At 42.1% G+C, this 18,560-nt stretch overlaps 1 protein-coding gene across 3 annotated transcripts in view; it reads left to right on the top strand.

The window, feature by feature from the left end:
* EPS8L3 (EPS8 like 3) overlaps nt 1-18,560 on the top strand; it is a 193,622-nt gene that overhangs the window by 135,949 nt on the left and 39,113 nt on the right. For all 3 annotated transcript variants that reach the window (XM_040424086.1, XM_040424084.1, XM_040424085.1), the window contains exons 14-16: nt 2,621-2,720; nt 12,462-12,496; nt 13,738-13,828. In XM_040424086.1, coding sequence (XP_040280020.1) covers nt 2,621-2,720; nt 12,462-12,496; nt 13,738-13,828 — 226 coding nt within the window. The remainder of the gene's footprint in view (nt 1-2,620; nt 2,721-12,461; nt 12,497-13,737; nt 13,829-18,560) is intronic.

Below are 18,560 nucleotides of genomic sequence, written 5' to 3'. Positions count from 1 at the left end.
CCCTATTAGTGCACTCAAAAACTTTCCTAATCACACAGCAGGACAAGTTACTTCATAACACTGAGCAAAAGAGCTGCCTCTTCCTCCTGAGGAGACATGAAGTACAGAAAGGACAGACAGGACAGACTGTGGGCTGTGGTAATGGAGACTGCATATAATAGCTGCTGCTCATTATCCACACCCTCCCCTCTGTACTTCATGTCTCCTCATGAACTCCATTCTTGCAGAGATTCAGCTGAAGATCTTATCAGCTGTATTTAGGATCATAACCCCTGACAGGTAGAGCAGAGATGGGGCAGCTCTTTAGCTCAGTGATGTGAAGTAACTCGTCCTCCTGTGTGATTAGGACAGGTTCTGTGTGCACTAATAGGACAGCAGCCATTTTGTTTCTCCTACTCATTGCTTCCTAGACAACATGAGCCATTATAAATAATGAAAGGTATTTGGGAATATATTTATTAGAAAGTAATATTTAAGTATTTTCATTTTCTTAATTCCCGGAGAATCCCTTTAATTACTTTCAATTACAAAAGTATTCAGATCCAGGTGCTGGTTTGAAAAATTTTGAATATTTTTTATGGGGCGACTCCTTACCTAAACCTGGAAAAATAGATGCTTATTTTTATCTTAAAGGGGTATACCAGCCTGAAGCAGTCATCACCTATCTACTGGATAGACAAAATATTCTAGATTCCATTACTGAATTCCTTAAGAACAAGTGGCTACACAGAGTTGCAGAGCCATGTTTCACACATGGCTGTTCTAAAAAAAAAAAAATGTTTTGATGCAGTGGATCCAATAGGATCATAGGTGGATCAAACAAGAAGGAGAAGTCCTTCCCTTAGGCCTCTTTCACACGAGCATGACGGATTGGCTCCGGATGTGTTCAGGGTGCGTTCAGTGAAACTCGCACCATTTTGCAAGCAAGTTCAGTCAGTTTTGTCTGCGATTGTGTTCAGTTGTTTCCACACGGGTGCAATGCGTTTTGATGCATTGACGCTCGTGATAAAAAACTGAAGGTTTACAAACAACATCTCTTAGCAACCATCAATGAAAAACGCATCGCATCTGCACTTGCTTGCGGATGCAATGCGTTTTTCACTGAAGCCCCATTCTCTTTTATGGGGCCAGGGCTCCATGAAAAAGGCAGAATATAGAACATGCTGCGTCTTTCAACGCAGAACTGATGGTGAAAAAAAAATGAAAACATTGAAATGAATGGGTCAGGATTCAGTGCGGGTGCTATGCGTTTATGTCACGCACTGCACCCACACGGAAAACTCGCTCGTGTGAAAGGGGCCTTATAGTTCCCATCCCTTTTGAATAAACTTCTGTTTACTGCTCAAAAACTGCATGAAAACATGCCACAAAAAAGGCACATGTCAAACCATCCTAAGGGTATGTCCACACATGACTGAAATGCTGCAGATCTTCTGCAGTAGAGAATCTGCAGTGCTTTTACTGAAAATATGCAGTAAAAAAAGAAACACATCAAATGGTGCGTTTTTGTTGCAGATTTGGTCCCAGAAATGCTGTTAAATTCACACAGATTTCACTCTTTGCATTACAAAGGGTGATATCCGGAAATCCAAAGCGTAAATTGACCTACGCAAATTCAAAATCTGCACTACTGGTCAATTTTCATTGCAGTATTGTAACTCACTGGGGGTCATTTACTAAGAACGTCATTTTTTGGAGGTCTTTTTAGTACCTTTTACACTAGTTTTTCTGCTAATTTATGATGGGACGTGTGCCTTATCATAAATTAAGCTGATCTTTGGTAGTCTTTATAGCTGCCAGAAGATCTAAGCCAGTCCCTGGCTGGCATCGGTTTTCATCAAGTTTTACATATTTTTCCTGGCGTAACATTAGTAAATTTCTCAACCCAGTCCCGGTCACTCCTTTGTTTCAAAAGCGGTGCAAAAACAGCCATGCAACAATATTTGATTTAAGAGTTTCAAAAACAGGGCAGTGGCACAATTTTACACCAAAAAGAGGAGTAAAACTGTTGGTAAATGACCACTATTCACTTTACAGGCTTTGTACAATGCTGTGTACCCACTTTGGGATGAGGTTTGTTGGTGGGATGTCCATATTTGCTGAAACTCAATTTGCTGCTATGTAAGAGTAGAGGAAAGCAGTGCTGCCGTGTTTAGTGCAGCATCTCTTGCTGGTAGCCTAGTGGAAGGGCTTAATACCACCCACTAATACTGATAAGCTGGCCAACAAGGAGGAAGAGCAGAAATTGGGGTAAGCATACATTGTAAAGACATGGAATATGTTTAAGGCCTCATTCATATGATTATTGATTCGCATGACCAATACTTTGAAATGGAAACATTTACACCTCTTTTGTATTTGGGGCACACTACTAGTTTTGGCTTACAAATACTGAGGCAAAATACTGACCAATATACTGCCACAAGGCCTTATTTGTGATAAAAATGCTGATTTTGTAAAAAATAAATAAATAAAAATAACAGGGGATGTTCGTATACCCTTTTAACTATAGTGTTATATTAATGGACTAGAAGCAAAGCAGTTGACTTTGACAAGAAATACAATAAGTAAACAAGATATGGCCTTTATAATGTCTCATTACTATATGTTTACATTATAGAGAAGACTGGCCTAATGGGAAGAATGTTCCTCCATATATACCAACTTTCTATGATGGGTGGATTCCTCCAGCAACCATACCCAGTAATGGCCAGCCAGAGGTATGCTGATTTGTAAACATTACTTGATGAACATTAAAGGGAACCTGTCATGTGGATATTTGATTATAATCTAACTAATTATATACAATCATTAACTACTAAAAAGTACCTTAGATGTATTCACTTACTGGTGTGACAGATGGTTACCTCATAATATACACACAAAGATGCCACATGCTAATGAGCTGATTTGAGTCCAGCGTGATGTCATTGAGTCCAGCGTATATTTAATTAAGAGCTATAGCCACTCCCCTGCCCACCTGCTGCTGGTTCATATGGAAACAAACTGTCATTCAGCAGCAGGTGGGCGGGGAGAGTCAGGAGCTCATGAATATTCAGGACTCATCATTATCAGCTGGAGCTTTTCAATACAAGATGTTGGCAGATTGACTGGGTCAATTAAAGAAAGTGACCCAGCATTTTGCTAAGAGAATCAATCACTTATTTATGTTGCCCTTAGTTAGGACACCATAAAACTGGTGACAGGTTCCCTTTAAGTATACAGTATACAATTACTTTTATAAGGGTGAGACCATGATTGATTTAAAAAAATGAGAATCAGACATCATATAGTACATGACAATCTCTTTCTAACAAATCTAGAACCAGCCCTGTACCTCACGTGGATCAAAAGATCTCCTCATTCTTTGCTCCAACTGTTCTGCTTGATTTTCTTCTAGATGGCAGCTCAAGGGGAGTTTCCTTTCTGCTGCAGTTGTTTCCCTATCACTGATCAGGGAGCATGTCCTATGTGTGTCTCATAGGGACATTTCATTTTTGCTGCAGCTTTTTCCCTGTAACTGTCAATTCTTCTAACAGTAGATGCAGCTGGGACAGTTGAAGGATGGAATTGAGCATGTGCGACCACCTCATTAGGTGTACGTGCACATCAGTATACAGATTAAACAACAGAGGGCACCATTATACTGAAGTAAAGAGAATATTTCACAATTGGAGCATTTTTATATCAGGAAATAAATGAATGAAGTAACTAGTTTTTCATGCTGAATTGTATTAAAATAACATTTATTAGTGTCACAGTCCCTTGCAGATTTCAGGTTAAATGTAGGCGCTACAAGTACTTCATAGCTAAGAGTATGTGGACACAGCGGCGTAGCAAGGGGGGAGCAGCCGGGGCATGAGCCCCAGGCACAGAGGCTTGGGGGCGCACCCGGGCAGTTCAATGATTTACATCGTGAATAAGGGAGTGGATGGCTACACCTTTCTGCTGAGTTCTGGCGCTCCCCAGCAGGCCACACATCACCCTGCTGTCTGTGTGGGAGGAGCGGTAAAAGCCCAGGAATCAGCCTCCTTCACAGCCAGCAGCGCGATGTGTGTGTGACTGCGTCATGCTGCTGCTGTGTGTGCCTGATAATCAGGGAATATTTCTGTGTTTCTTTAGCTGGAGCTGTAGGGGGCAATATTGGCCAAAGGTGGGCATTAGTGCCGCGAGAGAGCCATAAGAAGGACATAACTACAGTGAGGGTGGCACAAGGAGGACATAACTACAGTGAGGATGGCACAAGGAGGACATAACTACAGTGAGGGGGCACAAGGAGGACATAACTACAGTGAGGGTGGCACAAGGAGGACATAACTACAGTGAGGATGGCACAAGGAGGACATAACTACAGTGAGGGTGGCACAAGAAGGACATAACTACAGTGAGGGGGCACAAGGAGGACATAGCTACAGTGAGGGGGGGCACAATGAAGACATAACTAATGTGAGGGGTTACAAGGAGAAAATTACTGTGAGGGTGCCACAAGGAGGACATAACTACCGTGAGGGGAGTACAAGGGAGACATAGATAAATCCTTGCCCTGGTGCTGAAAAGCCTAGCTACACCTCTGTCTGGACACCTGAAAATTAACATATTAAAAATACATGTATGCAGAAGATCATGAGTAGAGATGAGCAAATTTCTTGAAAATTTAATTTGGCTGATTCGCCAAATTTCACCAAAAAATTTGCTTTGTGACGAATTACTTCGCCACGAAGCGCATTTTTTTGTAAGTAGTGGGTGCAATGACAGGGAGCTGCAATAGCGCCACCCCCGTCATTGTACCTCTCAGATGCCGCGTTCATACATGAGTGTACAGTGTGAAATTAACATAAAAAAAAAATTACATCAAACTTACAGCATCCATTTGTGCACGACGGGCTGTCCTCCGCCATCTTGCTTAAAGATCTTGTCCAAAATCACGTGCGGCGCGAGATTACGTCATCACGCCAGCCAGCGTGGTGACGTATGACGTCATTACGTCGTCCGGCTTGATGATGTAATCTCGCGCCGCACCGGATTTCGGCCAAGATCTTCAAGCAAGATGGAGGCTGGCGGCCCTTCGCGCGCAAATGGAGGTGGTAAGTTTGAATTTCAGGATTAATCAATTCGCTGACACAAAGCACGAGGAAATTCGGCTTCTAGGTGAATCGAATTCCACTTCGTGGGATTCGATTCGCTCATCTCTAATCCTGAGTAGCCCTTGTCTGTGACTTGTCTACTGAGATAAATTATTTTACCCTCTGTTGCCAGAATGGCATTACCATTGTAATGAACACAATTGTTTAAAATCCATTTGAAACTTTCACAAAAATGCGGTATTAATAGATAATAGAGGCTTTAATCTGAAATGGGTCTCTTTTCTGTATTGTAAAAAAAAAATATTGATGGATGTTTCTATTAAAGTGAATGTTTTTGTGCCGGACTATCCTTTTTCTTTAGGTTAGGCTGAAAACACACATAGTTTTTTTGTGACTTTTCTATACTTCTGTGGTTTAAGTGGCATTTTTATTTTGCACATGCAGTTTTTGGTGTGTTTTTTTTTTTAAAAACAGCAGCTACAGATGTCAGCTGGTGGCATTTATTTTTTTTCAAAACACAGCATGTTGTAGCTTTAGGTGATTTTTGTGCCATTTTTCCATCTTTGTAGGGAGAAAAACTTAAGGAAAACAACTATGAAATTCTGGTTTTGTAAACTGAAAAACTGCCAACTGCCAACCGTACACAGTATGGAAAGAAAAGTGATTTCAATGGCCTTTTTTCATTGAGTGAAAAAGCCAATGTTATGGGCAGTGGGTGTGCACCCACTGTACCAACCAACCAGTTTGACGTAGGGCTAACTCTAAGGGAGTTATACTGGCAGTCCTCTGGTATTCATCCTTTAACCCCTATACAGGGATCTGGACTTCGGTGCGGAGAACCCACCAGGCTGCTACCTTTTGAGATAGTCCCAATATGGTTGGGGTCATAGTCACTGAAGAGAAGCAGTGAGGGTTCAAGCAATATGCATAGTCAGGAGACGAACAAAGGTCTGGACAGGCAGCATACAAGCGCATCCGTGAGACAAGTCTGAAATAAGGGCATGGAGTAGCACGGCAATCCGAAAAACAAAATCATGGTATTTCTCAACCTTTGTAGCTTGTTTAGGAAGTATTTTAGCATTTTTTTATTTATTTTTTGTTCCCAATCCTGTAGAACTGGCCAGGGGCGTAGCTATAGGGGGTGCAGAGGTAGCAGTCGCTACCGGGCCCAGGAGCTTAAGGGGGCCCAAAGACCCTTGTGCCACATAAGAAGACACCAGTATTATAGAAAGTGCATGCTGGTCAAGTTACACCTCTGGCTTGAGGGAAGGGGTTAGGTCAAGAATTTGGCATGGAGGGGATGCAATTTCAATTTTTGCCTCAGGCAGCACAAAAGGGATGTGCTTCCCTGGCCACAAAGCACTGAGGGAAGGGGGGCCCAAGCTGAACTCTTGTACCAGGGCCCATGAGCATTTAGCTACGCCCCTGGAACTGGCCAAGGCTGCTTTAGCAGGGAAACAGTCTGAGAAACTGACTTGATGGAAATGTGGTTGTGTCACACCAAAGCAGTTAGTATAGAAATCCGCAGCACTCATTCGTTTGAATACTCTGTTGTGTTTATTAAATAGGCAGCAAACATAGCGACGTTTCGACGTATAGCCTTTATCAAGCCCAAAACACACCAAAGCAATGGAGCAAATTGACTGCTAATGTATGTCTACGAAAAATGCATAGCTGTATTCTTGATGTAATGCACCTACAGTATTACAAATAGCTTTTGCTGAAACAACCAGACCCACGGCTGCCTTCACACGTGACAGATTTTGATTTGCAACTGAAAATCTGTTTTGTTCATGTGACTGGATTTTATTTGGTAGGAAGCACATGGATTTCTGTAAGCCCCATTTAGATGAGTGGAACTGAGTTTCAGTTGCAGAAATCTCTGTAATATCTGCTGCATGTGACGGCACCCCACTAGGTCGAAGGTGACCAGAGTTTAAGTTCATTATAGAATCTAATATATTTTTGCCAAGTATGAAGTAGGAGTGGATCCAGAAGTGCACAAATTTATCTATTGTTGGCCTTAAATAAGTACACACAATTTGAGAAACACAGGAGCACCTCAGTAGTCAGGGACAATCACAGATGTGTGTGTCCTAGCACTATATAAAGGCAATAACATCACCACACAGTTACAATAATTGTCAAATACCAGTTCTATACAGCTGGTTTACAGTGTGTTATATAGTCAGCAGTAGAGTACAATCATTCTTTGTTTCATTTTCCACTGTGTATGTCCCAGAACTTTACAACAACTCCCAATGGCGGAGAGCTTGCTGCCTAGAAATTTTATCACTCACTTCTAAGGAACATCTCCACCCTCTATAGCAGTGGTTCTCAACCTTTCTAAAGCTGTGACCCCTTAATACAGTTCCTCATGTTGTGGTGACCCCCAACCATTACATTTTTTTCCTTGCTACGTCATAACTAATTTTGCTACTGTTATGATGACCCACCAAAAACACGCACAGACACCAATACACCAAATGTTAATTCAAATACACAAGTATTCATTCATGACCACAGAACTTTAGCATAAATACAAAATATTTGTAAACCAAATAAATAACTTTAAAATAAATAATAAACAACAAATACCCCCTAAAAAATAAATCAGTGGTGCGCACAGTACCCCCCCCCCCCCAAAAAAAAAATACAAATAAATCAGGGTACTCAGGGTACCCCTCAAATAAATAAATCAGTGGTGCTTCAAGTCCCCCCCAAATAAATAAATCAGCAGGGCTTCAGGTCTCCCCCAAATAAATAAATCAGCGGGGCTTCAGGTCTCCCCCAAATAAATAAATCAGCGATGCTCAGGGTACCCCCAAATAAATAAATCAGTGGTGCTCAGGGTCCCCCAAATAAATAAATCAGCGGGGCTTCAGGTCTCCCCAAATAAATAAATCAGCGGTGCTCAGGGTACCCCCAAATAAATAAATCAGTGGTGCTCAGGGTCCCCCAAATAAATAAATCAGAAGTGCTCAGGGTCCCCCAAATAAATAAATCAGCGGGTTTCAGGTCTCCCCCAAATAAATAAATCAGCGGTGCTCAGGGTACCCCCAAATAAATAAATCAGTGGTGCATCAGGTTTCCCCCAAATAAATAAATTAATAGTGCTCAGGGTCCCCCAAATAAATAAATCAGAAGTGCTCAGGGTCCCCCAAATAAATAAATCAGCGGGGTTTCAGGTCTCCCCCAAATAAATAAATCAGCGGTGCTCAGGGTACCCCCAAATAAATAAATCAGTGGTGCATCAGGTTTCCCCCAAATAAATAAATCAATGGTGCTCAGGGTCCCCCAAATAAATAAATCAGAAGTGCTCAGGGTCCCCCAAATAAATAAATCAGCGGTGCTTCATGTCCCCCCAAATAAATTAAGCCTTGCTCAGCCAAATAAAATTAGCCAGGCTCAGCCAGGCTCAATTAAATCATTTGTGGCAGTGGTGCTCAGCGACGGTGTCATTAACGAAAAAACTCGGACCTCAGCAGACAGGCGCCCCGACTTACCCGTCCAGACGTCAGGCTCCTTCAAGCACAGGCAGTGATAGGACATCACTTCCTGTGCGCGAGGATAAGGGGCCGCTGCAGTTGTGCGGGCGACCCACAATAGGAAGCCTCAGGCGACCCCCGGAAAGGGCCAATCGACCCCCAAAGGGGTCGCGACCCCTAGGTTGAGAACCGCTGCTCTATAGTCACCCCATCTTCTTGACATCTTTAACAATACAGTACTTTTTCTACCATTAAGGGCTCATGGACAGGACCGTATGTATTTTGTGGTCTGCAAAAAACAGATCCATAAAAAGATACGGATGACGTCCGTATTGTATCCTTTTTTTTGCGGATCCATTGTAACAATGCCTATCCTTGTCCGCAAAATGGCCAAGAATAGGGCATGTTGAAGTGCATGGTTCACGGAATGGTGAACGGACATGGAAAAAAAAAAAAATTGTGCGCATGATCCCTAATACTGTATTTGCTACCAAGTGCTTAAAGGGGTTTAGCTCTGAACCCGGACATACCCATAATTTCACCAAGGCAGCCCCCTTGATCGCGCAGGGCAAGGGCTCTTTTGTTTACAATAACACACTGCTGGGCGTAGGCTTCCGCCCAGCAGTGTATTCAATGACGTCACCGGCTCTGATGGGCGGGCTTTAGCACTGCCCTCGCAGTTTTACAGGCTAGGGCAGCACTAAATCCCGCCCATCAGTGCCGATGAAGTCACTGGGCTCACTGCTCGGCAGAAGCCTCCGCCTGGCAGCCCTATGGAGAGCCCGGTTCATCACCGGAACTCCAGAAAATGCCTTTGCCCTGCGCAATTTAGCGCAGGGCAAAGGAGAGCATCAGAACATGAACTGCTCCGATGCTCAAGTTAGGGGGGCTGCCTGGGAGAAAATAGGGATATGTCCGGGTTCAGATCTGAACCCGGACAACCCCTTTAACAATTACAGTACCTACTGTGCTGCCCAATGTCAACACCAGTAAAATAATAAATAAATAAATAAAAACAACGTAAGTCCTTCAAGACCCATCCAGTTTCACCTTCCTACCTAGGCCTATTTTTGCAAAGCTGACATGTGTCACTTTATGTGGTAATAACTGGAATTGTCACAGGCAATCTTGCATACTGGCTGCAGGCTGTTTCCCATGTATGCTGGTTACTTGGGTGCTGCGTGCTGGCTACGGTCTTCTGTGTCTGAACGTGGGCCTGTGTATATGAATATTCCCTGTGTTTGTATCACAGGACAGTTCTCTGTGTCGCCTGGCTGCATAATGCTGGTTGCTTGTGGTGCTTGCTGGCTATGGTGTTCTGTGCCTAGTATGAATTGTCTCCTGTGTTAGCTATGCTCTGTGTTCAAGGATTAATGTTTCTCTGGTGTGTGTTCTTGATTACAAGGTGGTTAGGTGCCCTTGTTAACCTGATATATAGACCTGTCATGTGCTTGAGGGGTCTGTCTCCAGCTTGGCTGTGTACAGGGTGTATGCTCCTGACCTGGGTGGTTGCCTGGTAATTCATTGAGGTCACCATGTCTCTATGTCTTTGGCCTTGTCTGACTGGGAACATCATGCCCGAGCAGCTCTGTCTGTGACAGCCATGCATCTGTTCTGTGTGGGGTCCAAGCATCTGTTCCACATTTGGCTTCGCATCTGCCTTTCTCATGTCTGAGCAGCTCTGTCTATGATTGCCATGCATCAATTTTTCGTGGGGTCCAGGCATCTGCCTGTCTCATGTCTGAGAAGCTCTGTCTGTGATCGCCATGCATCTGCTCTGCACGGGGTCCAGACTTCTGTCTTTATCCATCTGTGTTTCAGCATGGTTTTATGTCTGAACTGTGTTCTATGTTTCTGATTGTTTGGGTTCCTGTTTTATTTTTATGCTTGGCCCGCTGGTGTTGCACCAACGTCGATTATCTTTCAGGTTTCAGCCAAGTGCAATGCGACCATCCCAGGAGGTAGCAACCAGGTGAACCCTCGGGAAAGTCTATCCCCACCATAAGGGGTACTGTGAAGATCGAGGGTTGACTTAGACAATGCCCTTAGAGTTTGGCCCCAGGTCAAACTGGTGCACTTGGTCCAGTGGTGATCCATCTGCCACTGTTTACATTGCCTGTTTGTCCAGGACTATGTCTCTCCTGTTTGATCATGTTTAACCCCTTCTAGCCCAGGCCTGTTTTCACCTTCTTGCCTAGGTCATTTTTTGCAAATCTGACATGTCCCTTTGTGGTAATAACTTTGGACCACTTTTTATTATCCAAGACATTCTGAGACAGTTTTCTAGTGACACAATTTACTTCATGACAGTGGTAAAAAAAAATCTAAAATTTGGAAAAATTCACAATGTTCTAAACTTGAATTTCTCTGCTTTTAAGACGAATAGTAATACTTCATAAATTGGTTATTAATTAACATATGTTTACTGTATGTTGACATCATTTTGTAAATGTAATTTTATTGTTTTTAGTATGTTAGAAGGCTTAAATTTTTAGAAGCAATTTTTCAAGAAAATTTCCAAAATAGACATTTTTAATCACCAATTTAGTTATGAAGTGATTTTGATGATTTATTTAACCCTTTGGATACTGGAGGTTGTTTCGTTTTTGCGTTTTCATTTTTTCAGAGACCCAGCCTATTAGAGTGAATTGCCGGTACCCCTATTCGCCACACGGGGATCTAAAGGCTGTAATGACTGTGATTGGCATTATTGCTGGTTGCAGTCATTAGCCACGGGCCTCTGCTATTTGAAACAGCAGAGACCCGCCGGCCATGACGCCCACTGCACACGTGAACGGGCGTCATATTTACACATGTATGGCGCTGGTAGTGAAAGCGTTAATAGAAACCACCCATAAATGACTTAATTTTGAATAATTCGAGGGATATAGTTTCTAACACAGATTTTAAAAACTTTTTAACATTTTGGAAACTCTAACAATCAAAGTATTAAGCGGTCAAGTGAGCATTTTGTTCCCACGTGTGTTTTGCAAAAATGAATGTGTAGTAAATTTTCCACATACTATACGGCATTTCAGTTTTACACTGAATGTTCGGTTATGAGACACAGCCTGGGGGCTGGGCCTCCTGGGCTTCTGTAGCTGGCAGGCACCGAGGCCTGTGTTAAGCCTGGGGCTGCCTAAGCAGCCATCAGAACCCCACCATCACAGTGCGGGGAACCAATGGGGTCAGAGAGGGAGCTCCCTCTCTCTAAAAACCCATTATACAGGTGAAACTCGAAAAATTTGAATATCGTGCAAAGTTAATTTATTTCAGTATTGCAACTTAAAAGGTGAAACTAACATATGAGATAACTCGCTTTGCATGTAATGAGTCTATTTCAAGCCTTTATTTGTTATAATTTGGATGATTATGGCTTGCAGCTTATGAAACCCCAAAGTCACAATTTTGAGGTACCTTTGCTCAGGGGGTATGGATTAATTAGCTGACTAGAGTGTGACACTTTGAGCCTAGAATATTGAACCTTTTCACAAAATTCGAATTTAAAGCTGCATTTATTGCAATTCCTTTTAAATTGTATTACTGAAATAAATTTGCACGATATTCTAATTTTTCGAGTTTCACCTGTATATCCTGTCTGTATTGATTGCGGCATCTAAGGAGTTAATCCGCCAGCATCTGTGTGTTCGCCGATTATGGAGGATACAGAAGGGGCTCGTCTGTCAGTAACAACCGGGACCCTGCCACTGATCAAGTGAGCGTAGCTCCTCTGCTCTCCTGATCAGCGCACGATACATATACAGCGCTGGGTGGCAAGTCACTTCCCACTGCACTGTACATGTACGATGCTGTAGGGGAAAGGAGTTAATGCTAATGTGTTTACTTTTGTGTTATATTAAAGTTACTTATGTTGTTGTTCAATTTCCAGATTCAAGAAAGCAGCAAGACGCCACCCACCAACCGGTATGCAAAACTAATCATTTCCTTGTTTTCTGCAAAAAAAAACAACAAAAACAATTACTTAAAGGACATAGAGGTAATATAGTCTGTACTTCTAACCCTTCTCTTGTGTGTGCCATGGCAGCAGGTATAATTCTGAGTTGTATCATCTCGCCATTACTAAGGTTGAGATGAGATACAGCCCAGGCCACCAGCCGACCGGAAAACAACGGAGCGTGCTGGCACTCATTGTTTCAGTAGCTCTCATTTGGGTGCATTGGAGCTACGGAAACAGCGTAGCACAGCAAGCTATGCTGTTTCCTTAACTCGGAAAGCTAGGAGCTTCAATAGGGGATTGTTTACGCTTCAAGGCAAGAGTTGTGCAAAATACAGCACTATTTTTGCAGAAACAAAACTAAGAAAACCTTGACAGAACCTTGATGGGCAACATTATAATACAATATGTATATCATTTGACGATCTATTCTACAACAGATTTTGTACAGCAATTCAGCTTCCATTATCAAGAGACACCATTTATTCCATGGCACTGTACATCAAGGGGGGTTGCACATACATAATATAAGGCACATATGCAATGAGCATGAAACTATTAACAAATTGATACGGTGTCGGGAGAGGACCCTGCAAGAGCTTACGCTCTACAAGGGAAAGGGGAAAGACAAAGTAGGTAAGGGTAAAAGATGCTCATCTGACTTTGGTGGCAGCATGCTTATTGCAGGTGGTAGGCTTTCCTAAAGAGGCGAGTTTTCTGGTTGCTTTTAAAGGTTTGGATGTTGGGGAAGAGTCTGAGGTGTCGGGGTAGTGAGTTCCAGAGTAGAGGAGATGCAAATGAGAAATCTTGTAGACAATTGTTTGAGGAACAGACGAGAGGAGAACAAAGAAAGCGGTCCTGTAAAGATTGTGTGGGGATGTATCTGGAAGGCAGGTCAGAGATGTAAGGAGGAGACAGATTGTGGACAACCATACAGTATATGTAGTTTTTAGTATTTTAAACTGAATTCACTGGGCATTAGAGAGCCAGTGAAGAGATTGGAATCCAATTTTATCCCAGGGCAGCTGACCTGTGAGGCTTAAGAAAGTGTAGTGCTGTAAACTGTAATGGATATGTCTAGTAGGGTGGTTGAGTGACATGGAGGAAAGATGATGAATTCTGTTTAAACAAAGCCTACGTAACCATTGTAAGTCAAAGCAAATAGCCTTCTCAGAAATCTTGGTTACAAGAGACCAATAATCTTTTACAGACATTTCCAGCCAGTTCAAATAAAAGTTGCTTATGACTTTGAAGCCAGAAATGAACGTGAACTGTCAGTGAAGAAAGGAGACAATGTTAAGGTAAGGAGATTTGTAAAAGGTCAGTAAATGAGCATATAAATGTGATTTGACCTCTTTTTTCACTTAAAACTTAAAGGGGGTCATTTATTGTCTTTTTGGTGTATCTTTGTTAGATACACAAATTGCGCCAAAATCTGCGACACTTCCCCGCTCATGCCACTTTTCCGAGGTGGTGGAAAAAGAGGGAAGAGGCAGGGAAGAGGTTGAGCTGGCCAGTCCGTCTCACCATTTTCCATGACAGTTCATGTCATGGAAAATGGTATTAAACTACCACAGCAAGGGAGCTAGAATAGTTTAGACCATGTTGCACAGACGGTAGTACAAAACTTTAGTGCATCCGCGGCCAATCCAGGGGGATTAAGACCAGTGTCTAAATCGTTGGTCTTAATAAATTACCCCCCAAAGTGCTTAAAATTCTAATCGCCTAGAGGGCGGAGCTAGCCGCGAGCCGAGATGGACGTCTGATCTCAGAGCTCCTCACAGACGCTGCTGCAGCTTCGGTGTAGCGGGTGATACAGTACAGACCAAAAGTTTGGACACACCTTCTCATTCAAAGAGTTTTCTTTATTTTCATGACTATGAAGGCATCAAAGCTATGAATTAACACATGTGGAATTATATACATAACAAACAAGTGTGAAACAACTGAAAATATGTCATATTCTAGGTTCTTCAAAGTAGCCACCTCTTGGCATTCTCTTGATGAGCTTCAAGAGGTAGACCCCTGAAATTGTCTTCCAACAGTCTTGAAGGAGTTCCCAGAGATGCTTAGCACTTGTTGGCCCTTTTGCCTTCACTCTGCGGTCCAGCTCACCCCATACCATCTCGATTGGGTTCAGGTCCGGTAACTGTGGAGGCCAGGTCATCTGGCGCAGCACCCCATCACTCTCCTTCATGGTCAAATAGCCCTTACTTTCAAAGTTTTCTAAATTTTTCAGCTGACTGACTGACCTTCATTTCTTAAAGTAATGATGGCCACTCGTTTTTCTTTACTTAGCTGCTTTTTTCTTGCCATAATACAAATTCTAACAGTCTATTCAGTAGGACTATCAGCTGTGTATCCACCTGACTTCTCCTCAACGCCACTGATGGTCCCAACCCCATTTATAAGGCAAGAAATCCCACTTATTAAACCTGACAGGACACACCTGTGAAGTGAAAACCATTTCAGGGGACTACCTCTTGAAGCTCATCAAGAGAATGCCAAGAGTGTGCAAAGCAGTAATCAAAGCAAAAGGTGGCTACTTTGAAGAACCTAGAATATGACATATTTTCAGTTGTTTCACACTTGATTGTTATGTATATAATTCCACATGTGTTAATTCATAGTTTTGATGCCTTCATAGTCATGAAAATAAAGAAAACTCTTTGAATGAGAAGGTGTGTCCAAGCTTTTGGTCTGTACTGTATATTCCCCTAAGATGGTGAAAACTAATAAAGAAAAGAGCGATACAGCACAGGGCACTCAAAAATCGTGCCAAACGCAATCAGAGATGGATCAATTTCTTAAAAAAACTGAGTTATTCGCTGGCACACAGATCCAAGATGGCACCGGAGGGTGCCAGAGCCGCCGCGCTGCCAGAAGACTCTGATGGAGAGAGCTCCTGCGCCATGTCTTAAGGAACAGAGCCTGCGGACTTACCTCTGTCCCGGGCCTTCTTTAAGAAGACACTCTACAAAGCGCTGCAGCCCCTGCACAGGGACATATCCGACATAAAGACGGAGGTAAAACAGATTGGGGGTCGTGTCATGGCGCTGGAGGAGACGCAAGCGGCTATAACTAGCCACGGGGAGGCCGTGAGAAAGGTCCTGCAGGACCATAATGCATACCTTACCTCAACACTTCTCCACCTGGAAGACCAGGAAAACAGGAGTAGACGGAAGAATGTCCGCATAAGAGGGGCCCCAGAGGATGTTCCTCCTGGAGAAATCGCAACCGCGGTAACCGCCATATTTGCCTCACTAATAGGGGAAGAAAAGGCCGCGCGGATAGTGATTGAGAGGGCCCACAGAGCCCTAAGGCCTAAGCCACTTGAGAACGGCCCCCCTGAGATATTATATGCGGCCTGTTGAACTTCCTAGACACTGCCTTCATTTTAGGAGCTGCAAGAGATGCCAAGAACATTTCTTATAACGGGGCCCGTATTCAATTCTTTCAGGACCTAGCGTCTAGCACTCTGGCAAAACGCAGAGCACTGAAGCCAGTTACAGAGGCTCTTAGATCTCATAAGCTGCCAGTAAGATGGTTATTTCCATTTGGCCTTGCAACCTCTAAAGCGGGTCAACAGATCATCATCAGAACACCGCAGGACTTAGCAGCTGCCTGGGATAAGCTGGGTATTGCCCCTGTTGAGGTACAGTCATGGATGCCGGTACCAGAAGACCTGGGTATACCTGACCTGCCTGAGATTCCAACGTGGCAGGTAGTCAAGAAGCCAAAATCGCCAAAGAATAGGAAGATCACCTGAAAATAGCTGAGAACTGTCTTTATATGTCTACTTATCTTCCTCAGTAGTTCTTTACATTCGCCCTTGTATACCATCATTGAGGGCGCCTGTAAGTTGGAAGTCGTCAGATGATACGCGTTATTATCATCCGAGGTCATATGTTTATGTTGTTATGTTAACACTAACCAATCTCTGCATAGTGGAGAAGCATCTTTAGTTTTTTCATGTCACTTCTGACAGAAGAAGTCTAGAGCAGTTGATATTGCTTTCTCACGATCTTAGGTTCATATTTTATTTTATTTAACTTACTATATGTTTTCACCCGTTGCACAATACGGTGTAAACCATACTGTTTATGAAAAGGCAGCTAGTCTTGATGTCAAAGACTTCCCTCCCTTCCAAGCAGAGGTGGGGTGTTGCACTGGGCCTGGCCCGCCCTTCCTACTCACGTGAGGGGGATTGCGTGGTTGGTCTGGGTGGAACGCTACCACCTCCATTATTGATTGTATCAATAACCATTAACAACTTATTGTTCATTATTATAGTTCACTGTAAAAAGTGGTTTTCCCCAGTTCCTTATCTGTGCAAGGCTAATGAAGGTTCAAAACTCTTATTTCCACATATAGGTTATGGCTAATCTAAACGTATTGTCACATAATGTGAATGGTCTTAATATCCCTCAAAAGAGACAACAGATCTTTAACCACCTGCCATCTGGGCCATTTGCCCCCTTCCTGACCAGGCCAAATTTTGCAAAACTGACATATCTCACTTTATGTGGTAATAACTTTGGAACGCTTTTATTTATCCAAGTCATTCAGAGATTGTTTTCTCGTGACACATTTTACTTCATGATAGTCAGAAATTTGAGTCAAAATATTTCACCTTTATTTATGAAAAAATCCCAAATTTACCCCAAAATTCGAAAAATTCGCAATTTTCTAAATTTCAATTTCTCTTCTTTTAAAACAGAAAGTGATACCTCATAAAATATTTATTATTTAACATTTCCCATATGTCTACTTTATGTTGGCATCATTTTGGAAATGTCATTTTATTATTTTAGGACGTTAGAAGGCTTAGAAGTTTAGAAGCAATTCTTCAAATTTTTAAGAAAATTGCCAAAACCCACTTTTTAAGGACCAGTTCAGGTCTGAAGTCACTTTGTGGGGCCTACATACTGGATACCCCCATAAATGACCCCATTGTAGAAACTACACCCCTCAAGGTATTCAAAACCGATTTTACAAACTTTGTTAACTCTTTACGCGTTCCACAAGAATTAAAGGACAATGGAGATCAAATTTTTAAATTTCACTTTTTTGGCAGATTTTCCATTTTAATAAATTTTTTTTTTTTAACACATCAATGGTTAACAGCCAAACAAAACTCAATTTTTATTACCCAGATTCTGCGGTTTACAGAAACACCCCACATGTGGTCATAAACTGTTGTATGGGCACACGGCAGGGCGCAGAAGAAAAGGAACTCCACATGGTTTTTAGATGCCATGTCCCATTTGAAGCCCCCTGATGCACCCTTACAGTAGAAACTCCCAAGAAGTGACCCCATTTTGGAAACTAGGGGATAAGGTGCCAGTTTTATTAGTACTATTTTTGGGTACATATGATTTTTTGATCATTCATTATAACACTTTATGGGGCAAGGTGACCAAAAAATTGGTTGTTTTAGCACAGTTTCTATTTATTTATTTTTACAGCGTTCACCCGAGGGGTTCAGTCAAGTGACATTTTTATAGAGCAGATTGTTACGGATGTGGCGATACCTAATATGTATACTTTTTCTCATTTATTAAAGTTTTACACAATAATAGCATTTTTGAAACAAAAAAATTGTTTTAATGTGTCCATGTTCTGAGAGCTATAGTTTTTTTATTTTTTGAGAGATTTTCTTATGTAGGGGCTCATTTTTGCGGGATGAGGTGACGGTTTTATTGGTACTATTTTGTGGGACATACGCGTTTTTGATCACTTGGTGTTGCACCTTTTGTGATGCAAGGTGACAAAAATTGCTTGTTTTGACACAGTTTTTTTTTTTTTTTTTTACGGTGTTCACCCGAGGGGTTAGGTCATGTGATATTTTTATAGAGCTGGTTTTTACGGACGCGGCAATACCTAATATGTATACTTTTTTTTTATATATATATTTTTAACTTTTTTTTTTTCATTCCTTACTTGGGGACTTTTTTTTTTTTTACATGTGAAACTTTTTTTTTTTTTTTTTTTTTTCAACCTTTTATTTTTTTATTTTTTATTTTACACTTT

Source organism: Bufo bufo, chromosome 3 (assembly GCF_905171765.1).
Source record: "Bufo bufo chromosome 3, aBufBuf1.1, whole genome shotgun sequence".
Lineage (NCBI taxonomy): Eukaryota > Metazoa > Chordata > Amphibia > Anura > Bufonidae > Bufo > Bufo bufo.
This window is presented reverse-complemented; position numbering and strand designations above follow the sequence as displayed.